At 35.2% G+C, this 25,057-nt stretch overlaps 8 protein-coding genes across 10 annotated transcripts in view; 3 read left to right on the top strand and 5 right to left on the bottom strand.

The window, feature by feature from the left end:
• LOC101897667 (potassium voltage-gated channel unc-103) overlaps positions 1-8,648 on the bottom strand; it is a 38,598-nt gene extending 29,950 nt beyond the window's left edge. The window contains exons 1-5 of one of the 3 annotated variants that reach the window (XM_011297847.3): positions 8,433-8,648; positions 7,299-8,342; positions 6,802-7,045; positions 5,111-5,292; positions 1,064-1,084 (exon numbers count right to left, since the gene is read on the bottom strand). In XM_011297847.3, coding sequence (XP_011296149.1) covers positions 1,064-1,084; positions 5,111-5,292; positions 6,802-7,045; positions 7,299-8,333 — 1,482 coding nt within the window. In that variant the 5' untranslated portion in view covers positions 8,334-8,342; positions 8,433-8,648. Of the gene's footprint in view, positions 1-1,063; positions 1,085-5,110; positions 5,293-6,801; positions 7,046-7,298; positions 8,368-8,432 lie in introns of all 3 variants that reach the window. The other 2 variants (XM_011297846.3, XM_005176441.4) reach the window with 2 other exon arrangements.
• Positions 8,649-9,067: 419 nt separating this feature from the next.
• LOC101897493 (stomatin-like protein 2, mitochondrial) lies at positions 9,068-11,180 on the bottom strand. The gene is made up of 7 exons (XM_005176440.4): positions 11,024-11,180; positions 10,854-10,958; positions 10,486-10,693; positions 9,854-10,053; positions 9,651-9,795; positions 9,475-9,590; positions 9,068-9,417 (listed from the first exon to the last, which is right to left on the bottom strand). The coding sequence occupies exons 1-7, from the start codon at positions 11,060-11,062 to the stop codon at positions 9,112-9,114; spliced, it is 1,119 nt and encodes a 372-aa protein (XP_005176497.1). The 5' UTR covers positions 11,063-11,180; the 3' UTR covers positions 9,068-9,111.
• Positions 11,181-12,584: 1,404 nt separating this feature from the next.
• LOC101897326 (uncharacterized) lies at positions 12,585-13,963 on the top strand. The gene has a single exon (XM_005176439.4). The coding sequence runs from the start codon at positions 12,671-12,673 to the stop codon at positions 13,799-13,801; it is 1,131 nt and encodes a 376-aa protein (XP_005176496.1). The 5' UTR covers positions 12,585-12,670; the 3' UTR covers positions 13,802-13,963.
• An 865-nt stretch (positions 13,964-14,828) lies between these two features.
• On the bottom strand, positions 14,829-16,984 carry LOC101897147 (nucleosome assembly protein 1-like 1-B). Its single transcript, XM_005176438.4, has 4 exons — positions 16,829-16,984; positions 16,264-16,414; positions 15,346-16,141; positions 14,829-15,285 (listed from the first exon to the last, which is right to left on the bottom strand). Exons 2-4 carry the CDS (start codon positions 16,392-16,394, stop codon positions 15,055-15,057), a joined length of 1,158 nt encoding a protein of 385 aa, XP_005176495.1. The 5' UTR covers positions 16,395-16,414; positions 16,829-16,984; the 3' UTR covers positions 14,829-15,054.
• A 1,556-nt stretch (positions 16,985-18,540) lies between these two features.
• On the top strand, positions 18,541-19,015 carry LOC101896619 (DNA-directed RNA polymerase III subunit RPC10). The gene is made up of 2 exons (XM_005176435.4): positions 18,541-18,768; positions 18,827-19,015. The coding sequence occupies exons 1-2, from the start codon at positions 18,628-18,630 to the stop codon at positions 19,010-19,012; spliced, it is 327 nt and encodes a 108-aa protein (XP_005176492.1). The 5' UTR covers positions 18,541-18,627; the 3' UTR covers positions 19,013-19,015.
• Positions 19,016-19,061: 46 nt separating this feature from the next.
• LOC101896802 (threonylcarbamoyl-AMP synthase) lies at positions 19,062-19,913 on the top strand. The gene has a single exon (XM_005176436.4). The coding sequence runs from the start codon at positions 19,062-19,064 to the stop codon at positions 19,815-19,817; it is 756 nt and encodes a 251-aa protein (XP_005176493.3). The 3' UTR covers positions 19,818-19,913.
• On the bottom strand, positions 19,805-20,756 carry LOC101896972 (mitochondrial inner membrane protease subunit 2). The gene is made up of 4 exons (XM_005176437.4): positions 20,603-20,756; positions 20,474-20,540; positions 20,120-20,413; positions 19,805-20,059 (listed from the first exon to the last, which is right to left on the bottom strand). The coding sequence occupies exons 1-4, from the start codon at positions 20,621-20,623 to the stop codon at positions 19,932-19,934; spliced, it is 510 nt and encodes a 169-aa protein (XP_005176494.1). The 5' UTR covers positions 20,624-20,756; the 3' UTR covers positions 19,805-19,931.
• A 1,588-nt stretch (positions 20,757-22,344) lies between these two features.
• Positions 22,345-24,293, bottom strand: LOC101896439 (gamma-soluble NSF attachment protein). Its single transcript, XM_005176434.4, has 6 exons — positions 24,123-24,293; positions 23,477-23,660; positions 23,220-23,414; positions 23,075-23,145; positions 22,619-23,006; positions 22,345-22,559 (listed from the first exon to the last, which is right to left on the bottom strand). Exons 1-6 carry the CDS (start codon positions 24,173-24,175, stop codon positions 22,467-22,469), a joined length of 984 nt encoding a protein of 327 aa, XP_005176491.1. The 5' UTR covers positions 24,176-24,293; the 3' UTR covers positions 22,345-22,466.
• Positions 24,294-25,057: the final 764 nt, after the last annotated feature.

Below are 25,057 nucleotides of genomic sequence, written 5' to 3'. Positions count from 1 at the left end.
TCGTTTTCGAGCCCCTGCAACAAACTGTTATTTACACAAGTGTCGTAATAAATTCGCTAATACCTGTATCGTGTACATGTAGTTTTAGTTGTTTTGACACTGCATACGTAATTTTTTAAATATTTTTTTCTTTACGAAATGTCTTGGTCATCATTCAAACTAAATCCGAAACTATTCTATCGGAAAGGGATTTCTAGTTTGTTTAATAAAATCTACGAATTGAACTAAAAAACTGAAAAAGGAAACTAAACTAAACTAAACTAAATAATACAAAGTGTACAGCACATGTATGTAAGTAGGTAGGTAGTTAGGTTGGTAGTAGGTAGGTACATTGGCAGTTCATTACAAGGTAATCAGTCATTGGGTACTTGCGCTTTTGCAGTTGTTCTGAAACGAAATTGTTTGGAAACTTTGCAATTGAGAGAAAGCAGTGTAAGTTCATTGGAAATGAAAAGGGCGGTGGTAGATCGGTCATTTGTTGTTAGTCCATAAATTCGGTTTTCAATATGGTTTGAGGTGCTACTCCTTTGTTTGGAATTTGGAATTTCTTCAAGTCGAGCGAGATAGACAGAGAGAGAGAGTGAGGAGAGAGAAAGAGGTGCAGTATGTTTGTCAAACGAGAGCTTTGATGTATTTACAGGCAATACAATTTTCGGCCAGATATCTAGGGTACTTACAAGTTATTGCTGCGGTTGTTGTGGTAGAGTGGGTCTTTGGTCAGTAAAGGAGAGAAGAGGGGTTGGTTGGCTTATTGCGATCAATGCATTTGTGAAAATTTAGTTAGCTCAATTTCTCAGCAATTATACCTATTACCCTGACTGATTGACTGACTGTCTGACTGATAGGTTGACTGACTGACTGACTGACTGACTGACTGGTTGACAAATTGAAAATAAACAATTTTTGTATACGAATATTCACAAAACTCTTTATGCAAAGTAGTAGAAAATATTGAAAAAAATTAAAATCAAAAATCGTGTATGTTGTGGAATATTAAAGTTAAAGTTGTTTTTGGTTGCTTTGGGTTTTTGTTAAAAGAAATGTAGAAACTGGCTTTTAATACCTCTTCATTATCCAAGCCAAGCTGTAAAATATGTTTGTTAATAAAAACAACATTAAATTCGGAATTATTACAGTTAAAAGAGATTTTGTTTTTTTTTTTTAATTTTTGTGGTAAGTTTTTGTACAATAAATTAAGAGAATTTGTACGATTATGAGAATGAGAAAGAAGAGTGGGTGTTTAAAGAGAAATGGAGAAGAAAGTATAAAAAAGCTTAATGTTTTTTTGTTAAAAGGCTGCCTCTGATTCTGAAATGCTCGTTTTGATTTTTGTATCCTTCAAAGATCTTCCAATTATTTTTTGTTCATTAGTATTGTTTGCAAGTGTAGATGTAAGTGTTTTGGTGTGTGTGGGCGTTTTCGTTCGTTCGTTTGTGTGTGTGTATGTGGTTGGTGGTAGTTGCCCATTCGATCGAAATATCAACGATGGTGTCGGGAGTCGCCTTACTTTTGAAAATTAATCAACCAAGTCCAATTCGGAATGAAGATATCGACCGACTGTGCCGACTCCTTCGTTGACCTTTTAAACTCGATGGGAAGCAACGTATTTATTGTGTCTCGTTTCAATTTTAGTGCTGAATGTATTTGAAAATTGAAATTTCGCCAGAGAGCTTGTAAATCAAACCAATTTTTCGAACGAGAACGAATTCTAAAAATCAATAACTACCGTGAGTACGGTTGTAAAAACGAGTAAAATCGGAATTTTACTACCAGGCCTATCGTAAATATTGTATAAATTTTTAAGATTTTTTTAAAAGTTTAGACTTAAGAATAGTGTTAACCAAAAAAATTAAAAGGAAAATGAAAAAGAAACAAACATGCAAAATAGACTGCATTTTTCGGCTATTCGAAAAACCTTAGAGTGTTTTTTACCGCAAAAGATAGTACACACCATGATTATCCAATTAATTGCACCATGTCATCTGTGTAATCACTCTGTGCAAATAGCAATAGATATGACCTATAACATGGTAGAAGAATATAGGTAGACGCGTCGACACAGCTACTGGGAAAATGAGCTGTCAAACCAATTTTGGAATTGAAATTGTTGAATTAAAATTATTTAAATTTGTAAAAAATGTTGAAAAACGCGAATTATAATAGCCTTCGAATGACGTAGTATAAGAAAACATATAAAAATCTACTTATATTTGAAAAAAACATTTAATTTTTTTTTTTTGACATATCAATGCTCCCAAACGTTGATGCATCTACCTGTATTCTTTTGCCACGATCCATAACAAGTTGAGTGCAAAATGTTAATGTCCACATTGTTATCGATGTTATCATCATCGCAATAATTCTTTCTGTTATCATTTCTGGCAATATTTTCTCATTTACTTCTTTCGAGAGAGCAGAGAGAATTGGCGGTGTAAAAGTAAACAGACGATCTAATTTTGGCTGAGATTCCTTGAAGAATCTAAACGGACAGTCTTTTTGGGATTCAAAATATAGAAGAGAAATATTAAATATTTGGTTTTTTTCATTTTACCTCTCACATAAGCGAGTATCTAATGGAATATAAAGCACTAACTACGCAGGATCTATATATCTTTAGCTTATGTCAAAGGAAACATTTATTATTTTTATAATTAATAACAATTAAATAAATTGTTTCAACTTGGTAAAAAGCAAGAAGAATAATCACTGGCAGATTCTTATTTTAGTTTCGCGTCAAAGGACATTCTTCAATTCATGGGCCTTTCACCAAACTGGCACAAATGATCCCAGAAAATTCCTTGGCATTGAAAAATATCTAGACAGGTATAGAGTTTTAAGTTCCAAGTTATAAAAAAATAAGTAACTAAATTAAACTATTTTTCCCTTCCGACAAGGATTAGATGCCGTTAACCCGACACGCACCCATTTCATTGCAATATATATAACACTCAAAAAATGAAAACATACGGAGATTTTAAGACGGGAAACCAAACTGTGTAGATCGATGGATTTATTCGCACAAGTTATACACAAGTTTTCTTTTATACCCTCAACCATGTTAATTCGATTTAGTGATGCCCGTCTGTCTGTTGTAGTCACCTTACCTATCGCACAAATTAAGATAGAAGGCTTAGTAGGCAGTAGGCTTAATGGGCCATTTCGCCACTTGTCCATTTAACAGTACTTCCAGATATTCGGTGACAGGACGGTTTAAGCAGCATTTTCAATTAAAATTCGGTTTCGGAATGTCTTCTTCCTCTTGTGGCAGATTATTGTCCATATGGTGGCACTTTTTCCTATAGCCCTCATATTCCGGGCATTCTGATGCGTTTAAAAAGTAGTTTGTGAGTTTGTAATGCAAGAAGACTGTTTGAATAGGCTTATTATTTCTTATATCACCGAATATTTGGTACTCTTGGTGTTTTTTTGCAACCTTTGAAAAAAATCCAATAGATAAATTTTGAAAACTTGTCACTGACAAAAGTACTTTTATCTAAAAAGGTTTTATTTACCTTATGGTAGTGGACATTAAAAGTTCGGTCCGAGTCGTCGAATAATACATAACCTTAGCAACCGGTAGAGGAAATTTGTTGTTTTATCCTGAATTTGTTTGATTTTTAAACTGGAATAACTATTCTTCTCAGACCAGTGATTATTTTCTCTCGATTATTTTACACAAGCCGCCATATCCACATCAAACCCAAAATGTATACTAAAAATCCCACAAAATGTTGAAAGAAAAAAATATAATATTAAGAAAAACCAAAAAAATACACACGTTATACAAAACTCAAATCGAAACTGAAAATATGTATGTAGGTACCTATTCTGTTTTCGAACACAACGCTTGGCTTTAAACACATTTATCATGTAAAAAGTTTGGAGTCATTTTCTTTGGAGTGTACTCTATGTGTATATGTGTGTTTCATTGATGTTGTATATAGATATATGATGTATATGTGTATCTACGCATATAGACGTATAGATATCAGTGTAGACAATCAATGTTAAGTCTTTGCAGTTTCCAGTTTAGTCGTTTTCGGGTGCCAGTTTCCTGTGAACTGATATAGAAACAAAACGAAAAAGAATTAGACGAACACAAAAAAAAAGTTGAAATGAAAATCCATGATTGGACACTGTGACTGACTAATGTATTCAGAATGTTTTCATTTTTTCATAAATGCAAGTTGGTCCAATTAATGTTGCACAACAGTTAATCTCATTACTCGGAAACGTCATGAAAAGGTTTATAGTCGTTTAAAGCCAATATTTTTTTATATATATGTACCTATGTAGGTTTCAAAAATATAAAAATATTACATAACACTCGTATTGTATTTTCGTTTTTTTTTTTTTGACTTACGTAGGCTTGACAGTGTCCGATTTTCCTTGTTTTTTTTTTTTAATTTTTTATACTCTGTTTTGTTTTTACAATCGGACCAAGTAACTTAAACATGTGTTTTATTCCTTCACAAAAAAATAAGAAATAAACAAAATGCCCATTTATGTATTACAGTTGCTGGTGGTAGGTGGTTTTGATACAACTGAAGGGTGGCTCCTCTAAATTCAAAAAAAATCCCCAAAGAAATATTTCTCCAAAAACAAAGAACCATCCACATAAGACAATAAAACTAAAATGCTTTTACACAAAAAACAAAAAAGGATTCTCTATAGAAAAGACGGCGATATTAAGCCATGTATTTAGGTTTTCTATTCAAATATTTACTTTAATGTGTACACCCTTCAGTTGGTATTCAGCACACCTCCCAACAGTCTTCTTTTCTCAAAACGCAGCAAATGTCTGAAAATCCTCGCAATATTTTCATGTTTTTTTTAATGAATTAGTTCTTTGCAAATTCTGCCGCCATTTATTTTCTTTTGATTCGTCAAATAAGAAAGCGAAGCTAGATGATTTCAATTTTCTCTTCAATTGCTTTTCTTTTGTAAAATTTGTTTTTTTTGTAGCTAAGGATGAACTAAGAGATTCAAACAAATTCAAATCAAAATACAATCTAGTATTTAATAATAAATATTAAACAAAAAATACTATGCGCTTATTTGTACACATTTAACTAAAATACTAAATGGCGAGCTATTGGCTTTGACTTACCTCGTCCGTATCACTGCCCACCAGGAGTAAATCGAAGGGAATGGCTGCCACCAGGTCTATTAGGAACCAGCCACTCAGATAGTGGACTGCTATGCGACCGGGGTGGGACACCACCTCATCTTGCCCATTGACGAATGTGGTGCGAAAGTTGATTAAGATATCGACGATAAATGTTACATCAACTGCAAAAATGAAGGAATGTACAAACATGTAAAGAGGAATGAAAGAGAAAAGCATAGAAAGAACAGGAATTGAGAGTTAAAATTTTTGTAGAAAAAAAAAAAACTTATTTATCAGCCCTGGATAAATGCACGGCCCGTTTCAGTTGGTGTTTCTAAACCAAAACGGACCTCGAATGGCAAAGAGGTGCACACTTCTTTAATCTAGCTATTTATTGAACATGAACTAGTCGCAGGAAGAAAAGAGGAAAGAAAACTGAACTGCACTGGAAATCAAGATGATTTCGATTTTAATGAAACGAACTGATGATGAAGATGTGTTTGTGGGTGGGTGGATGGTGTCGAGGAGTCATGAGTATTTACATATTTTACAGAATATGAATGTATGTGTATGCGCTATTATGATTGCTCTGGAGTAATCAATGAAAGGTCGAAACGAAAACAGGTTACATGTGGTGCTTCTTGGCTTATTTTACAGTCCATCTTACCTGGGTCGGCTTACATTGTCTCTGCACATGTGTACATGTCACTTTTAATTGTCAAAAGAAATACCAGCCCACTGGCAAGATATCCAATGGGCCGTGCACTTTATTTTGACAATTAAAAACATTGGATATTTTATAGTTTTGAAATAGGTATCAGAGACCCCATAAAGTATATGTATGGATTTCAAGGATCAGAAAAACTTGATCTGTCCTAACATTCAATAGACCCGATGTTTGGCAGAAAAAAGTTCAACATTTTGTGTGTTTGAAATTGGGAGTCTAGCACGATAAACTTTTTCCCCACGAGTCTAGCGATGCAATCTATTTATCAAGACAACCCATCAATGCAACAAGTAGGGTTAATCAACATATACAAGAAAAATATTCGACTTGCCCTTAAGGTTCAGCCACCTTCAGTTGTGGCGAAAATACACATAGAAATATATTTTATCCACTACAAACGATATGCGCCTATTACGCTTTTCTTTTCTATCAGCGACTATGCCGTCTTTTTGAGGGGAAACCGTTTGTAAATTGAAGCGCATACACTTTTTTAATGTGAATCCAGTTAATTGGTTTTTTTAATTTTTGTAATTCAAAATCCTTTTAATTTGGTCCAATTTGATTCCAAAAGAAAAGAGAGTTTTGGGAAAGAAGGGATTCTCTTGTGAAAACAAACTCACTTGGCTTTACGGAATACTTTCAGCGAGTGACTTGGAACTTTCCGAAAATTAAATGGAATTAAGAAATCAGTTTTACGAATCCATAAATTTGCCATTGAACTATGTTAAATTGTCCTGCCCCCCAGTATGTATTAGCTCTGATTTACACCCTTGCCGCCCTCCCCCACTGACATCGACATACATATGTACAAAAAGGTTGTCATGGAAGATAACAGAGTACACAGATAAAGATAGAGATAGGAATAGCTAGAAAAAGATCATATTTCCTGATCACTGTTCAATATTATTTTCATATTCGCCCTTTTCGTTTTTCTGTATATGTCATCTAGGTGTTTTCCAATTACCTATAAGATCCACAATAACTATAGGATCACTGTTTATATACTTATTGGTACGTCTCTGATAATCTTGTTCACCCAACAAAAATGCAGCAACATATGGGGTAAATATAGCCGTGTACATCACCAATATCAAAATGACCCAGTCCCAGACAGCCTTGAACGGTGAGTAGTGAAGTATGGTCCAACGATGGGTTTTCGCTCCCATATTTTTCTGTTCGGGCAGGACATTGGCACCCAATGACAAAACCTGGAAGAAGAAATACATTGTTTACAGAAATGTCACACACAGAAGGCTTCTCGAAAGAGAAACAAATTTGAGAATAAGACAGAAAAATTGTTTACACGTAGAAAGTTTGCCACAGAGGAAAGTTACTTAAGGTGGAGATGGCCGAAGAAAAGCTCACATTGAGCCCTTTCTCTCCTTCAAAACGTAGTTTTCTTTACGCCAAACTTTCCACAGATACACAGCACACATACATACATATTCCACTTTTACATACCGTTTCAACGGGATCTGGAAATTTAATTTCCATTTTTGGACTCAACAATGCTTCCTTGTCCATTGTATCTTCGCCATGTTCGCTGACATGCTTCGATGATAGCTTTCTTCCAAATATTTGCGAAGAAAATTTGTATTTGTTACTATTGCTGTTGGCATTCTTTCGTTTTTCGTCCGGTGTTGTTTGGCAACTGCTTTGCACAGTCGATTTCGAGTAACCACCGCCGCCGCCAATACCGGCACCTACACCACCACCTCCTTGCTCGTAATGTCCACTATAGCCTTCGGATTTCGGTTTCTTACTCTTCTCGCTGGTGTTATCCATACCGCTTAGTCCGGCTTGTGTCTGTATTAGTACAGCTTTGTGACGTTGTTTCTCACATTTGTCGCACGAAACGCCCGCCCCATTTGCATCCATTTTATGGATCGGCTTTAACGTGCAGTTTTCTAAGGGTGTGTGGTGCTGTGGGTGGGTCCCCACCGTCTTCGCCGATTGCTGTTGTTTGTACAATTGTTGTTGCTGCTGTTTGCGTTTGTGTTGTATGGCCTCGTAGGCATTTGAACCATATTTTTTGCCCTGCTTCAAATTTTCATGCAGGCAGTTTTTTATGTTTTCCAAACAATTCTGAGAAAGCTCGTTCTTGGCACACTTGCGGTACATGAACTCCTCTTCGCCGTCATCGATGTTGTTTCGCAATATCTTGTGGTACATGTGAAAGTTGTTGGGGTTCTTTTGGCAGGTGTTACGTAAAAAGTACTTGCCGTTCTCGTCCTTGTATGAGAAAAGATTGGAATTCATAAGAATGTCCGAAACAAATACACTCTTTTTGTTCATCCTGTTGGCTGTGCACATCATCGAGAAGAGTTCACGCTCCACAAATTTCTGCAGCTTCGACGAGCTAAGGATTTGGAATTTTTTCTTGCGTGTATCCACCAAAGGAGTTTGCTTATTTTTCGATACGTAAATTTCACATTGGCGTAGAATCTCGTCTAACTTACGTATCTCATTCAGCTCAATGCAGGATTTCTGTGACATAATGCAGATCTAAATCAAAATTCGAAAAGAACATCTTTAGGAAGAAAGAAAAAAAAGTGAAAAATCGATTTCAATTTTCTTGTAAGGTCGACGACTCACAATATTACATCAGTCCCAATGTAAAAACCAAAAAAATAATTAAGTTTATGTTGTTTTTAAACAATGTATGTTCGCCTCTCTTTTTTTTTGTGATATTTTATTCACCCAACATTGTACTTTGCCACTTTTCGATTTAATTATTTGTAATTTTCTGCCAACTTTTTCGATTTCATGTATATTTGCTCTAGATACTCTCTGGATTGAATGAATCAATTGTACCCTTCAGAGAATTGCCATTTATTGCATTCAACCCCTAAATAAGTAAGTTCTTGCCAACTATCATCAAAAGATCGCATTGCCAACTACAAGTTTTATCATAATGTAAATAACGGTAATAGCTTGTTCTATATTAGATTGTACGGCAGCCCTAGAGCTGAGCCAACGAATAAAAGTAGACCGCGGCGAATACCGGTGGGCCTCAGGCATTTCATATTAAGTTTTTGAAAATGCTATTATAAATGTGTTGCTCATCAAACGTGCATGATTTTAAGATAATAAGATATCGCATCACTGGCAATGCAAATGTAGGGTTTTTTTTTATCATATACGACCAAAAATATCATTGCTCTTTTAACACCATGTATTTGCATTCAGTAATGTTAACCTTTATCCATTATGAGATTACAACAAAGGTATTCTACACAATTTGTATAACAGTTTTATTTTTTTATTTTTCTTGTTATTCAATATCTATTTTTGATACGTTTGCAGCTTGAAGCTTCTTTCGTTCTTTCAAGTCGGAGGTGTCATCATCTTCATTCATTACACTTGACGTATTCAGTCCAAATTCATTGTTGTTGTTGGGAACCTGCGACTCCAAGTTGTGTGTGGACACATTTTTATATACACTCAATGCTTGGGCAACAAATGACGAAATATCCCCCGTGTTGGCAGGAAGAATTAATGTATTATTGGTTTTGGCTAAATGCTTAAAGGCGGAAATGTATTGTTCAGCTAAGGTTAATGAAGCGGCGTTCTTTCCGTTCTAAAAGAAGAGTAAAATTACATTATCTGTGGTGTTATAAAAATGTGGTTTCAATACCATATCATGCAATGCTTTCGACAACGTCAGAAGACCACGGGCTCTTGCATCAGCTACAGCCAGCATAGCCGCTGCCTCACCACTAGCTTTGTTTATTTGCTCCTGGCGGTCGGCCTCTATTCTCAAACAAGAAAGACGTTAAAACATAGTTCCATTCGATTTAGCCTTTTAGTTACCTGAAGCCAATATCCGCGACTGGCGTTTACCCTCGGCAATATTTATTTCTGCTTCTCGTCTGCCCTCAGATTCCAAAATAGCAGCACGCTTTCTGCGTTCCGCTTCAACTTGCATTTGCATAGCTTCATGTACTCTTGAAGGAAGCTGGACAGAGAAAAAGGGTTATAAATATTAGAAAACCGTACATAGAGAGGATACTTACTCTTATATCCCGAATTTCGTAGCGCAAACATGCTATACCCCAAGCTTCACTAGCTTTGTTTATCGAATCAACGATGCTAACATTGAGCGACTCTCTTTCTCGAAAGACTTTATCCAGAGACATTTTACCCAACTCTGAGCGCATAGTTGTTTGAGCCAATTGAGTAATGGCAAACTCTGGATCTTCAACGCCGTACGAAGCTATGGGAAAAAGAAACATTTAAAATAAGATGGAGTTGATTAAATAAATGTAAGGTAACTTTCAATTACATCCTTAACCACTTAATTTATTGTTTTTGCAATTAGAATGTCATTTGATCTAAGGGTTTTCACACATTTAGAAAAATGTTTACCATGTATAACGCATTCAATAAAAATACAAATTCCTGGCGCAAACTGATAAGTGATAGGGACATATACACCAATAATTTAAATGAATAAATGCACAATCACTAATATTGGAGAATAATGACCAGACGCAAATGCCTAAAATGAATTGCACTATTATCCCAGACACATATATTCGGAACTACTATGTACGAAATGTCCTAGCCCAAACAAATTAAAAATTAAGTTTATGTAATATGAATGAATTTACGATTTGTTTAAACAAATTTTCAAATATCAACTTACCTCGATACGGGTCAATAATTCGTAAATACAATACACCATCAATGCTGAGAGTAACATTGTCGGAAGTGATGGCACTTTGTTTTGGAACATCAATAGCAATTTCTTTCAGACTTTGTACATATTTTATTTTGTCTACGATTGGTAGTAGGACATTTAACCCCGGCTCTAGAATGCGATGAAACCGACCCATACGTTCCACAATCCATGCCTGAAATAATTTTATTATCAGAGTTATCTAATAAAAGCTCGAATATAATGTGTATAATATTCCGACCCATCCCCCATTGTTTTAAGCAATGGCTCAGAAAACGTCAAGTCGTTTTTAGGCGAACTCTAAAAACTGGGAATGAGATGAAACGAAAACTTACCTCCTGTTGTGGAACGAACATAATGATGGTGTTGATTGGAGTCGAGGTCTTAGTCCTGTATTGATTTACCATCAGCGCATTATGCCGGCGTGTATTTAGAATTTGCTAGAATAAAATAAAATGTAGGGTGATGAAAATTGTGTCGTGGGTGCGTTGCTGTCCTATATTACTCTTGCTAATAGCCTCCCACTATTTACATAAAACGACATTTTAACTTAATTTCTTATTTCAGATGGTTTTGTAGATTAACTCTCTGCAAAAATACAATGTTGGTGTTGCCACTAGGAAAAGTGGTCATTCTATAAAGCAAATATGTCAAATGAATGTCGATAACAAAACATCGATAGATGCATGCTTGCGATCCATGTTAGTGCTCTATCAGACGGAATGTTCTAACAATGGGCTCTCAATTTTTGGTCTGTTCAAGTACCTATAAGAATCTACTAGTTTTGCAATTTTCTTCGATATTATAAAGGAAAAAAGTACCATTTATTATCGGTCTGTATCAGAACTGCGAGAATGCAAAAGTTTGTGCTGCGACACCCGATTTTCCCTTTATAATATTGGAAAATTGCAAAAATAGTCGATTTTAGCAGGTTCTGGAACAGAGCACACTAGAGAAATCAAATTTTTTAACATGACTCATAATTTTTGTTATCACATACTGCAATGTTTAATGTTTTTTAATTACATTTTTTTATATTATTATATTTTTATGCTTTATAAATTAATTTTTACCGCAAATTTAATTGTATATATTTTTACACAACAAACAAAGACAACTTTTGATTAAGTCATATTTTTCATTAAAATTGTGATTGAAATGTTCATATGAACTTTACTCATGGCGGCCATGTTTCACACGATACGTTTAACTTTTACATATGGAAATTCTGCACTACACGTGTAAAAAATATTATGCGTACAAACAGTCATCCACGACTTTGCCCATTGTTGAAAATATTTAAAAAAAAAAATTCACAAATGTTAACGATATTAGAAATTCCAGGATCCCGGGAGTTGTTCTCGAATGGCAAAAGAGTCATATAAAGCTAATAGAAATTTGGCCAGATCAGAAAAACCGACAGTAAAGATTGATTATTTTTTTAAAATTTCGATGAATTCATTAAATTTCGTTAGAAACATTTTGACTTGTAAAGTCTGGCACCAGTAACTACATAAAAATAGCATTCTAGAGTTGAATTTTTATTTATGGCACAGCCACTGATACGAATAAGTTGCTCTTTTCCGGAAACTGCAAGAATCTACTCCTAGTTTTACAACATTTTTCGATATCATAAAGGGAAAATCTGTTATCATAGTAAAAGGTTTAACATTCTTGCAGTTCTGGAACAGACTAATTACCAGATTTTTTCTGGGTAATTTTGGAATTAAGAATTAGTTCAATATTTACATATGATAGCCTTGCAATGTTAAAACATACACAGATATTGTATTTATTGTTTAGAGTAAAATAAAAAATAATTTTGAAAGTTTTTTACAGCTTTTGGGATGAAAAACTCCGAATCATTTAAGAACTCCATATTGTGAAAAATATAAATCCGTGAAGTTTCATTAATTTTTCGCGATTTTCTCTTTATATATAAAACCAGCTTCAGAGTTGTATTTTTCACATCTTATCCATCTGCCTTCCCTTTTTTATTATTCCACGATAAGTACAGACATTTCGTCCGATAATAATGATAAAAGAAACTCAATCGATATCCCCTTTAAATAAAGTATCGATACCGTCGAAATTGACATCGATTCCTTGTCTGACCAACAGAAAACAAAAAAACACTATAAATAATAAAAATATGGATTTTATTGACGATTTTATTCAAGAATATCGGAATAATCCATGCCTCTGGAAGGCGGATTCGGTTAATTATAAAAATCGAAGCAAGCGCCAGGAGGCCTATATGAAGTTAATTGACGTAGCAGCAAAACATGGCGAGCATTACAATGTAGAGAGAACCAAGCAAAAAATAAATAATCTTCGCTGCGCCTTTCGACACCAGCTAAAGAAATATAATGAACTCAAAAGCAAAGGAGAAAAGGAGGAGCCTTATTGCCCGAAAAGGAAATACTTCGAGTCGCTAATGTTCCTCAAAGACGAGGAAACAACCATAGACAAACGTAGCAAACAGGACAGCATTTGTGAACCCACCCCTACAATCAATAACAGTGGAAATAATGGTAAAAACAAATTAGCACGACTGCATGCAGATGCTGAATCAATCGGTTCAATTGAAGTAGCAGACACTGACAAAACATCAACATCGAATAGTGGTGCCAGTGCAAGTGTAGATGTCGAGGATCCTTTGCAGGTGCCTAGCAATATTTTTTCCGACATATGCAAGGAAATTAATAAGGAAAACAATGGCAACGAAGGTGAGGAGGACACAAATATTGAAGAGACGGCACAAAACATTTCCGTGGTATCTGACAAAGCTGAAATTGAAGAGGTAACTACCATTACACCAGTCAGGAAAGAACAGGTTTTTGTAATTGGTACATCAACCGTTAACAACACAAATGCCACTCCGACTATCAACACCCCCACAATGTCTTCTCCACAAAAACAACAACAGCAGCAGAGGGATTCAAGCAAAGCACGGAAGAGATCTTCTTCGTTCTCCTCGCAGCATAGTAATGAAACAACCGATACCACCCCCATTAAAACAGCAAAAAATGATGTCACATTTGATTTGGAAAACCTATTGTCCTTAGCGTGCAAAAGCTTTCAAAAGAATACCGTCGATCATCACACCAGTTTCGGTGAAATTGTTGCATACAAATTGCGCACTATGGATCCAACCCAAGCACTTTACGCCGAGAAGATAATTTCCGATATCTTGTATCAAGGTCACATGAAGTATTTATCACCAGCTGCAATACAACGTTGTTCAAATCTAGAAAGATTGCAAACACAGGAGAACAAGTAGATGGATGAATTTCCTACTCATCCAAAATGACACAATTTAATCAACTCCCATATTAAGAATTTCTATAATTATTTTAAAAATTAAGATATAAGCAAATATATCTATGATAATTTTTTTAGTCGCAAATCATTTAATAAGAAACCTTTCATTTTCGCTAAACAATGTGTTTCTTTAAATCAGTATATAATTAGGACTATGAACATGTATCTATCACCATCCATTTAATCGGAAGGATCGTATCCGGTGTTTTTTTGTTTGTTCTGCATTTAATTTTAAATTTTTGTAGGAAATGTTACCTCCGTTGGAAAAAAGTTTAAAACCAAATTAGCTTTAGGCATCTTTGACTAGAAATAAGTTACATACATTGAATCATTCGATAAGCCACTTGAAGCTGTAAGTCAAACTATGAAACTGACTCTCCCTGCGTACTATAAGACATAGGCTGATTTTCAATACGCACCTAAATAATGTCGGGGTGCAGATAGTGTCTAAGCCCCTTAGGTGCACTTTGATACAATATTCTCGACAAATGGTAGATTTGTAAATCAAAGAATATTTGCCTCCATACTGCACAAGGACAGCATTCCGAATTATATACTTTACATACATCTTTGGCAGTCAGCCGGAGTTCTTTTGAAATTTTAATATAATTTTTTGCTATTGTTTAACAATGATAGTAGATAATGCACTAAAAGTCAACAAATGAGTAGAAAAAATATTTGCTTATTTTTGACTTCACTTTTTGTCCGCTTCTGGTATTGAACCTTATGATTTGTTGTACTTTAACACAAAACACACTGTGCCATTAGTGCAAACATAGTGTTGTTAAAAGTCTAATATCTACATCAGCAACTCATACTTTTTATTCTTCGTTAGCAGAAGACGAGTCTCGAACTCACACAACCCCCGGTTTTGTAGTCGGACTTGTGTGCGTGTCCGACGTTCCGAACTACTACATTTTAATGGGGTTTCAGCCTTCGGGAGTTTGCTGGGAATCCAAGTTGTAAACAAATATAAATTGAAAATGTTTCAGCAGTAATAGATGGGATGGACCGTTCCCAGTATTTATTTTTGTAATGTGTTATAAATTCATAATTAAAAAAGTCGTTCCATTATCATCAAGTTTGCAAAGATTTTTGATCACTGTTTTTAGAAAACTACAGTATTAGAAAAACAAAATGAAATTTTATTTCATTTTCATATTAACATCTGATCGGATTGTGTTGTTATTTGTGAGGAGCTGCTCAATTAATTCATTGATTTTGACATTCATTTACATTTGGTTTCTTCTTATGGCCGCCACCTCCGCCACGGGGTTTCTCTTTTTCGTCGTCAGACTCTTCGTCCTCCTCCTCTTCTTCCCCATCTAAGGAGTCATCATCTTCGTCTTCGTCGTCGATAACATCTCCGGTGTAATACAAAACGGCTTTAGGAATGATTCTTGCACGCAAGAAATGACCGATTTCGAAATCAGTTGCTAAGATCTAAAAAAAACATGGATGTATAACATAAGAGCAGATCGTTTGTAGCCGAATAATACTTACGCCTTGTGTATCATCATCAATTTCTTCTTTGTCATCAGCTACTTCCGGTGGGTTAAAGAAATTGAAGAATGAGTCATTGGGCACCACCTTAACAATGGTTCTAAGTTCAGCACGTTGCTTATGTCTCTGCTTCTTTCTAATAGTTCTGACTGTCAAATTCATTTTCTTTTCCCAGTTAATGGTACATCCCTTACATTTATAGATCTCGGGACCCTCGAAACCAAATGGAAAGTCTTCGTCTAGGGCCGACTTTAGGAAATATTGTTTGGTCAACACTTCGTTAGTGAAATACTCATTCTTATCGAAGTGGAATTCCAAAGTGTATGAATGTTCGTCGTCGTATTTTATAGTAATGTCCCTAAGTTTCTGCAATACAGGCTCGTCGTGTTCCTGTACCATTTCCGACAAAATTTCCGTATTGCGGAAAATAGTTAACCAAAAGTTGGGAATACCTTTTGTGTTAGCGGGTATATCTTTAACTTTTTCCAACAACTTGGCGAACTCGGGCATATCTTCATGGTTTTCTTCTTCCGGCTCCACTTTCCATTTTGGTTCTTCCTTTGGTGGGTCGACTTCACCAGTAACAATGGCTCGGCGTTTCTCAAACAGAACTTGATACTTTTCATGGTACTTTTTCTCAAGCTGGTAAACCTCATCAAAGAACTGGGCTTCCAATTTGAAGTGCTCCAATTGGATATTTTTCAGCACAGTAATACGATCTTGCATCTTTTCTGGCAGACTCTTGACCATTTCTTGAAGAAATTGCCGGCGCAAAAAAGCATTCAAATAAGCAGGCCTTGAAGAAAAAATAAGTGTTTGTGTTGTGAATATTGTGTATGCTTTCCCAAGAACCGGTTTTAAGCCGGCAACTTTAAAATACCGCCACAAGACGATGAATTTTGTTTTTCATTTACTTACACCACCATTTGATTTGCGGAAAGCTCTTTTTTATCTTCATTCTCGCTCATAGATGATCCAGCATCCTCGTTGTCCTTTTGGGCGTCATCGTCGCTCATCAATGCATCTTCTTTATCTTTTTTGGCATCCATGCTGTATTCCTTTCTGATTTCTAAGAGTAAAAACGCAAAACATATACATTCTCATACATTTGTGTGTGTGCATGTCGAATAAATTATACATATAGTACGTGCAAAAATTACGAATATTAAAACTGCGTATTTCCTAACGTAATTGAAAAGGGAAAATGTAAATGAAAGTATCTTCAATGGAACCACAAGAGACAAGACAGACAATTTTTCTACATTACCAGCACCAAAATACTAATTGATATTATTTTTAAGCGCTCGCCATCAATTAGGCCTTATTAAATGAAAATGTGTGCTTTTGACGAAACGATTTTTGCAAAAACCACGTGTAGTCGACTGTTTCAGAACTATTCCCCGAGTTAACATGTCAACTTTTATTGGAAAAGCTATTTAATAATTATGAAAAAAAAGCCTGCAAACATTATTGAATTACTTACATAGAAACAAAAACCGGTAGAATCAAAAGAATTTGCAAATTTTATAAAGTCACGCTGCTCGACGCGACGCTTTTTCCACGAAAGAAAGAAGTACAGGACAGGGATTTCCAAGTCGACTTCCTCTGGAAGAAGAAGAAGAAATTGGGCTCTTACCAAAATGGTTGCGATTGGTTTTGTCCCAATTAGGGGCACATAAGTCTACTTTGTATTGATCGATTAATCGACTTGTTGTAGTGACAAAAATCGCAAAGTCCACTTAAAGAATCAATTGTAACAAAATTTTACTGGATGTTGACTTTTTACCCAAAAGTGCAGTAAACGAGAGTTAAAAGTTATATATATTTTGACAATTGTATGTAGAATTCATGGTAGAAGAATACAGGTAGTCGCATCGACACAGCTGCTGTCAAAGTGATTTTGGAATTGAAAATGTTGAATGAAAAATTATTGAAATTGTTGAAAAATGCATATTATAACAACCTCTGATTTGCGTCATATAAGGAAACATTTAAAAATCTGCTTATTTTTGATAAAACATTTTAAAAAAATTTGACATACCATCCCAAGCGCTGATGCATCTACCTATATTCTTTTACCATGGTAGAATTGTAGTAGACTAATACTATGTTCAGAACCTGAAGAAGTATCTACTAGTTTTAAAGTATCTACATTTTTTCGATATCATAAAAGAAAATCGGATGTCGTAGTAAAAACTTAAATATTCGTGCAGTTCTGAAACAGAACATAATTCTTGTCATGTGTAATTTCGATCAGCTGTTTTATAGTTTGCTCCACGGTTACCCGGCTGGAATTTACTAATGATATCTTTTCTTCTATTTTCGCACAATTTTCGCATACCACATCTTTACACTATAAATACAAATTTTAACGAAAATGAACGATGTCGTGAACAATTGTTAAATACTTATAATTATCATTTTAGTTTCACAGATAAACTGTCATAATTAGTTTTTAGTGTATATATGTCAACACACACATATTGCGGGCATTGTTCCATGTCTTTTTTATTTTTTCATTTTATTTAAAATGTGACACATTTTGTAGATAGTAGTTTGGAATTGATTTTAAAATTATTTGTAAATTACAGATGAAGTTCCAAAATATATAAGGGTTGCCGTTAGCGCTGTACCTTGTTAATTTTGCCATGGTAATCCTCTTAAAAGAATGAACGCAGCGATAACCCCGTCTTTTTTAGTAACCTTAAATCAATAAGAAAGGTTGCTCAACTTCAAAGAAACTAAAAAATGCAACTCTGTGCTGGAGTCTTTTAGTGTCAAACATACCTTTAAATATCCAACAGTTGGTATTGTTTATTTTTAAGTTTTTAACAAAATTTTTATATTGCGGAAAAACCGCGAACGAGGGCGGATTAAATCTAAAATAGTAGGACAATACAAATCGAAAATAGGCATTTATTTTGCAACCAAATCTGAAATAATTTCAAATTATTATATTTTTTATTCAAAACAATGCACACACATACATGTGTATATGTTTTGACAGAGTAAGGGCACAAAAGGAAAAAAATTGTGTTTAGAGAGCAGCTACATTCTGTAATTGTACCATGGATGTTAACCAACCATAGAATTGTTACTTAACGCAGATAGCTCTGATTTATGTCTTTCAATTAATGTCAAATACGGCAATCTCTATCAATAACAGCTGATATGAAAACGTGTTAGTACTTGTACTAAATTCATATGTTAAACGAGAAGCGTACTCTCAAACGGTGAATGTGAATTTCTGAACAAAATTTTGAAATTCCCAAGTAATGAATAATGTTGTTATTTTGTCCTCAGTGTAGTAACATTTTAATGGTGGAACAGGGCACTACAGGCCATCGTTTCTCGTGCAATACGTGTCCATATATATTTAACATAAAGAAGAAATCCTCGACCAAAACATATCCCCGTTTAAAGGTAACGTTAAATAAAATTCACTATAAACGTAAATATACATATGCTGCATATTTTCTAGGAAGTTGATCATGTTATGGGCGGCGCTGCTGCATGGGAGAACGTAGATTCCACTGACGCCGAATGTCCGACTTGTTCACACAAGAAAGCTTACTTCATGCAAATGCAGACACGCTCTGCTGATGAACCTATGACAACATTTTACAAATGCGCTAATCAATTGTGTGGTCATAACTGGAGAGATTAGATCGCTATTACTTTATTTTGTATTACCATAAGCTGTCTTGCAACAATTAATGTCAATTTTAATAAGAAGTTTTAGGCCCTTTGGCGTATATCGCTTTGCAACATTTAAACCAACATCAGAAATTATGCAGTCCCCTAGTAATCCACCGATTCATTATTCAAATGATAAAAACGCTTCCGATATTGCTGCCCACTATATTAAAAGTGGACACGTTATTGCTCTGCCTACAGATACAGTTTATGGCCTAGCGTGCGATGCAAATAACGAGATTGCTATAAAGAAGCTTTACACGATAAAAGGACGTGATTTTCACAAGCCAGTTGCTATATGCGTCAGGGACTTGGGTGATTTAAGGAAGTATGGACGAGCGGAACATTTAAGTGATTCTTTGTTGGAAAAGTTATTGCCTGGGCCCATAACCATCGTCATAGAGCGTTCCAAACATTTGAGTAATCCTTTCCTTAATCCCAGCACAAGCAAGATTGGGATACGCATTCCAAACTTTAAATTTATTCAAGACCTTTGTAACATCTATAATGAGCAACCACTGGCGTTAACTAGTGCAAACAGATCTTCTGAGAAGAGTAGTTTAAATATTAACGAGTTTGAGAGTTTGTGGCCTTCATTAGGGGGAATATTTGATTGTGGTCAAATAGGTACCTCTGAAGAAAGAAGATCTGCCTCAACTGTTGTAGATTTGTCTACACCAGGGCTTTATAAAATAGTTCGTGAAGGCGTTGCTCTAAAATTTACTCTCGATGCCTTGAACCAACACGGATTGAAGTCACTGGATTCTATAGGATAATGTTGATATAAACATATATTTATTGTACAATAAGTTAGTCTAAATAATGCTAGAAGTGTAAGACATAAACCATTTCACAAGTGTGAAAAAAATGTATTCAACGTAGTTTCTTCATCAAGCTTGTTGGTAATTCGTGGACTTGGCTATTTGAATGGGTATTCTTTTTCGCGGCAATTCACTTGGCAAACTTTGCCACCTTTCTGGTGGCCAAACTATGAACGCAGCCCTCGCCGTCATTAGGCCTGTAATAAAACAATCAATATTATATAATCCATTTATATACATATTAAAATTTGGCAAACCGATTGCAATGGGACCAAACGTATTGGAATCTAAAGAATGACCAGTGTGATCCCCTTCTACCCAACAGTGACCCTCTGGGACACGTACAATTTCCTGTTTATAGCCCAAAGTAGCGACCACATCGCCTTGCAGACCTACAACCCGTTTAATAATTTTCTGGCTTGGATCTTTAGGTGAAATTAGACAAACGATGTGTCCTCTTTGTATATTATTGCTCCGCACAGCCCATCTTGATAAGAATACATAATCAGTCTGAGATGAATCTGGATTTAAAGCCGGCTGCATAGAAATACCTTAAAGAACATCTTATTTTAGGCACGTTTTTAGGGGAAACCATTTCATTTTTTACGTACCATCGACCCTGGCCACATATCCAACGCAGTCCAAAAATGTTACCCCAATTGGAATACCAAAAAGCACCTTTTCAGACAAACATACGTTCGTAATAAATGCATTGAAAAGTTATCATGAAAAATACTAACCGACTTAAAGAAACGATACATGTGAATTTATTTCTTTGGATTTAACGTTGTTTTGCTATTGAAAATTAAATATATTATTTACAAATTGAGGAGAATGGGGTTCAATAACTATCTGGCATTGTTATCTAAACATATTTCTTCTTCTTATTCATTATAAATGAATGATGTTGCCACTTTCACGAAATAATTGGATATTTTTTAATCCCATGATAAAACAACATAGGTAACAGCGAGTGGGCTTAACTCTAGTTTAGTAAAAACTTAAATTTTTTCCAGTGGTAGGTATTTTTACCCTGATCCCGGGAAACTATTTTTTTCTTGGGGGGGACGGACCTGGGACCCCAGATTTTTGTCCCGAAAGTCTGGGTTCAAGACCCCGACTAGACCCGGATCCAATTACCCGATATAGACAATATGGGTATCGATTGAATGCTTATGGAAATACCTATGCAACAAGTGGTCTGGAAGTTATAGTCGAATTATCGATTTTCTGGAACCGGCTTATTCACTGTGATCGTGAGAAATAAATATTTGCTGCAACAAAATTTGAGCGCAATGATCTGAAATTTGCAGTGTTTACCTGTGTGCTAAAAACCTCACCGAGTGCATCAAATTTTACTAAAAACGTTGATACCAAACCTTAGCGACTACTTTTATTTCGTCGCTTACTTACCGCAAAGTTCGTTAATTATCGAATTAAAAAATTTTGTTTGCGATAATTGTCGTTAACTAGTTACAGAATCACACTACAGATGGGCTTACTGGCCTTTATGCACATGTTTTGTTTGTCATGCCAATAAGAAAAACAATAATAATAATAACATGGATAGTTTGGTTCGCTGGATAAACCTCGTACCCAGTAAACTATTTTGGCCGGTACCTTACCAAATGCGTACCCTGTAAACTATTTTGCCCAGTAACTTACCAAATGCGAACCGAACTTGTGTGAAAAAGTGGGAAACTTTTTGTGTAGGACGTTTTGTCGAGAGATATTCGAAAGGATCGTTAGATTTTTTTTCTTGAATTATCGAATTAAAAAATTTTGTTTGCGATAATTGTCGTTAACTAGTTACAGAATCACACTACAGATGGGCTTACTGGCCTTTATGCACATGTTTTGTTTGTCATGCCAATAAGAAAAACAATAATAATAATAACATGGATAGTTTGGTTCGCTGGATAAACCTCGTACCCAGTAAACTATTTTGGCCGGTACCTTACCAAATGCGTACCCTGTAAACTATTTTGCCCAGTAACTTACCAAATGCGAACCGAACTTGTGTGAAAAAGTGGGAAACTTTTTATGTAGGACGTTTTGTCGAGAGATATTCGAAAGGATCGTTAGATTCTTTTCGATTTGATTTAGCATTAGTAAATTTTATATATACAAAAAAAATTGATTTATAAGTCTTTACTGTTTTTTAATGAATAAAGGCCTTTATTCTGTATGACGATGAAAATAAGAAAGAATGCGAAAGAGAAGCAGAATTTCAAATGAGTTTTTAAAAATGTTTATTTTCCTTTACCTTCTCAAACAAATCAAACGTTTGATCCCTTCCAGAGCCTGCAAGAATCCACTAGTTTTGCCATTTTTCGGTATTATAAAAGGAAAATGGGTTATTTATATTTTCGGATCTCTGGAACAGGCCCGTTGTTAAACATTGTAATTTTTAGTAATAATTTGTAACAATTGTTGCAAAACATCGAGTAAAGGATAAGCATTTTCAAAAACAACTAAAAACTTTGTAACGGTATTTTGACTATATTTGGAATGAAATATTTAAATAGCATTATTAATTATACATCAATGTCATGTAATAACTAGCATTGTAACATTTAAGCCTTAAATAAACAAAATTAGAGATTAACAAAGTCCACCTTCTTCGTCGTCTTCGTCGTTTCCCGCCCCGGCACCGGCAGGACCTGCTTCGCCTTCATTATTTCCGCCCTTCGATGCCTGTAGGATCATAAATATTTCATCACAATCATGTCGTCTGAGATTTTTTCAATACTTACATCCATGTTTGGTGACGTATAGGAAGCTGTAGCATTTTTTATAACAGCAGGTTTGGAAGCATTCGGTAACCCCTGGGGTAAGGGAACGATTAACGCCAACTTGGAATATTCTACATCCATATGCCTTATAAATGGAGAAGCTAAGGCCTGTTTAGCCGTGTCGGGATCTTCATCGTCATAAGCCTGTAACAACATTTCTAATGTTTGTACTTCTTGAGGGTCGCAACAGTTTCCCCATTCCTTGAAAGCTTTCTCGGCCGCTACTTGATCTCCCCTGGCCAATTGAACTAATACCAGTGCTACGGCAAGTCTGCCGATTTGTCCATAAGATTCAGTTTGTTGGTTGAGACCGATTTCTCGCCTTAAAGCGTCTGCCGCTTGATCATACCTACACAAATAAAAAAGAACATTATATCTAAAAATTCCATACAAAACTATAACATATCAAATATTTACATTTGCAGTTTAACCAATATGCGTGACACTTTGCTTGCATATTCGGCCGCTGTTCGTGACGCATCTTCAATCTGTCATAACAAAAAAGACCACAATGCATGTAATGAAGCAGAGTATCCATCTATTATCATCACAAAAAACTAACCATGCTTATTTCCAGTGCTCGTTGATAGAAACGCAATGCTATTTCCGGATGTTTTTGTTCCACAACCTTAGACGCCTTATCTAAAGCCGATGCAGCCGACTCTGGAGATCCATGTTGTTGATATAGGTGACTAGCTCGGCCAGCGTATTCCTCGACGCTAAGCAAGTTATTTGTTTCTTTACATATTAATATAATCTGCAATAAATGCGAGGCATGTTAAGTTGGTTAAAGGACTCCTACTACTCTCCTCCACTTACTTGTTCATAACACTTGGCTGCATGGAACCAAGAGCTATTGTTCTTATGACAATCTGCAGCCTTTAGAAAGCACTCCTTGCTTTGATCGTACGATTTTGCAATACGGAATGCGGTTGCAGCTTTCGTGTAGCAGTCCGCAGCAGTATCGTATTCGGGTCGCCATTTCAAAAGGCCTGTTTTTAGACTGATTTGATAAATAGAAAATGGTTGCTGTAATATTCCAGTGTTTAAGTAGAATAAGGACAAATATGTAAAGTATTTGTAATAAAAATTGAATTCCGTTTTTTACAGCAACCCTTTTTTCTCTGCCAGCAACTCCAGAAAGACAGACGGTTGTGCTTAGTGCAATGGGGTAAATAAAAATATTGATTTTTTCACAAATATATACTATGATATGATTTTGTTTTATGACTAAGTGTCTTCGTTGTGGGAAAAATGGAAAGCAACGAATTTTATTAGGTGTCAGTAGGAAAATTTTTCCACGGGCCGCGAATGAGATCCACCAGTTCAAGGTCAGGGAACAATTCTACTTGTGTATTTAATAGTTAATTGACTCGTTCTTTCATGACCCTTTTTTTCAAATGACCAACGTAAACATTTACATTTGTTTATACAGAGTGTTCAAATATTATTATTCATAAGTTACCTTTTCTCGGCCTGCCTTATGTATTCCTGCCCTTCTTCAATTTTACTACTCATTTCAAGGAAACGTAAATTTTATGCAAAAATCAATAAATGTATTGCGGAATGTTAGATGTCAGATCCTTTTTCCTAGTTTGACACCTTAAAAACGCAGATACACACACTTGACTTTAGAGCCTGTCTGTAATAGTCGACGGCGTTGCGGGTTGCTCTGAACGATGAGAGAGATGGTTTCTACACAGAATGAATCGTAAAACGTAAGCTCAGCAAGAACGTTAAGCAAAGGTATGGGAAATGAAAATTGGAAACAATTGTTTCCTTTGTTTTTTTTTTAATTTTTAATCAAAAATTGGTCTGTTCCATGACCTGCAAGAACCCACTAATTTCAAAATATTTATTTGGATAACATAAGGGTAAAATCGGTTTAAAAGAGAACGATAAAAATACCACATGTAAACTCGCCTGGTCTAAAGTAGAACATATTAAATTCTTTCAAATGTTGTGCTTTCCAAAATTTGAGATTTTATCGAAAGATAGCGTGATTAGAACAGATAGACAGACAGACGGACATAGCTAAATCGACTTAGAATTTTACGCTGATCAAGAATATGTATACTTTGTTGGATCTGACATGAGTATTTCTAGGAGTTACAAACGGAATGACAAAGTTAATATACCCTCCATAGTATGTTAGAGGGTATAAAAGAGTTTTAATTTGTAGGTTTTGAAATACATATACTCTGTTCAAGAACTTACAATAACCAAACATTTTTACTACGATAGCTGATTTTTTTATTTAATTTGTACTAATTTGCAGGTTCTGGAACACACAGTATATGCTCTGTTCCAGTACCTGCAAGAATCTACTATTTTTGAGATTTTCTTCGATATCATAAAGGCAGAATGGGTTATTGTAGTAACAACTTTTACATACTTGCA

Source organism: Musca domestica, unplaced genomic scaffold (assembly GCF_030504385.1).
Source record: "Musca domestica strain aabys unplaced genomic scaffold, Musca_domestica.polishedcontigs.V.1.1 8, whole genome shotgun sequence".
NCBI lineage: Eukaryota > Metazoa > Arthropoda > Insecta > Diptera > Muscidae > Musca > Musca domestica.
This window is presented reverse-complemented; position numbering and strand designations above follow the sequence as displayed.

What these genes read in the sequence shown, in the direction of transcription:
- LOC101897493 (XM_005176440.4), bottom strand. Translation starts at nt 11,062, where the DNA reads ATGTCGTTTTATGTAAATAGTGGGAGGCTATTAGCAAGA. An exon ending in GTGGGAGGCTATTAGCAAGA is followed by an intron (nt 10,959 to 11,023) that starts GTAATATAGGAC and finishes ATTTTATTCTAG; the next exon opens with CAAATTCTAAATACACGCCG. An exon ending in GTCGCGGATATTGGCTTCAG is followed by an intron (nt 9,591 to 9,650) that starts GTAACTAAAAGG and finishes GTTTGAGAATAG; the next exon opens with AGGCCGACCGCCAGGAGCAA.
- LOC101897326 (XM_005176439.4), top strand. Translation starts at nt 12,671, where the DNA reads ATGGATTTTATTGACGATTTTATTCAAGAATATCGGAATAATCCATGC.
- LOC101897147 (XM_005176438.4), bottom strand. Translation starts at nt 16,394, where the DNA reads ATGGATGCCAAAAAAGATAAAGAAGATGCATTGATGAGCGACGATGAC. An exon ending in TCCGCAAATCAAATGGTGGT is followed by an intron (nt 16,142 to 16,263) that starts GTAAGTAAATGA and finishes TTTTTCTTCAAG; the next exon opens with GCCTGCTTATTTGAATGCTT. An exon ending in TTGATGATGATACACAAGGC is followed by an intron (nt 15,286 to 15,345) that starts GTAAGTATTATT and finishes TGTTTTTTTTAG; the next exon opens with ATCTTAGCAACTGATTTCGA.
- LOC101896619 (XM_005176435.4), top strand. Translation starts at nt 18,628, where the DNA reads ATGTTGTTATTTTGTCCTCAGTGTAGTAACATTTTAATGGTGGAACAG. An exon ending in AAACATATCCCCGTTTAAAG is followed by an intron (nt 18,769 to 18,826) that starts GTAACGTTAAAT and finishes CATATTTTCTAG; the next exon opens with GAAGTTGATCATGTTATGGG.
- LOC101896802 (XM_005176436.4), top strand. Translation starts at nt 19,062, where the DNA reads ATGTCAATTTTAATAAGAAGTTTTAGGCCCTTTGGCGTATATCGCTTT.
- LOC101896972 (XM_005176437.4), bottom strand. Translation starts at nt 20,623, where the DNA reads ATGTATCGTTTCTTTAAGTCG. An exon ending in ATATGTGGCCAGGGTCGATG is followed by an intron (nt 20,414 to 20,473) that starts GTACGTAAAAAA and finishes ATGTTCTTTAAG; the next exon opens with GTATTTCTATGCAGCCGGCT. An exon ending in GTTTGGTCCCATTGCAATCG is followed by an intron (nt 20,060 to 20,119) that starts GTTTGCCAAATT and finishes GTTTTATTACAG; the next exon opens with GCCTAATGACGGCGAGGGCT.
- LOC101896439 (XM_005176434.4), bottom strand. Translation starts at nt 24,175, where the DNA reads ATGAGTAGTAAAATTGAAGAAGGGCAGGAATACATAAGGCAGGCCGAG. An exon ending in ATAAGGCAGGCCGAGAAAAG is followed by an intron (nt 23,661 to 24,122) that starts GTAACTTATGAA and finishes TTATCAAATCAG; the next exon opens with TCTAAAAACAGGCCTTTTGA. An exon ending in ATACGTCACCAAACATGGAT is followed by an intron (nt 22,560 to 22,618) that starts GTAAGTATTGAA and finishes ATGATCCTACAG; the next exon opens with GCATCGAAGGGCGGAAATAA.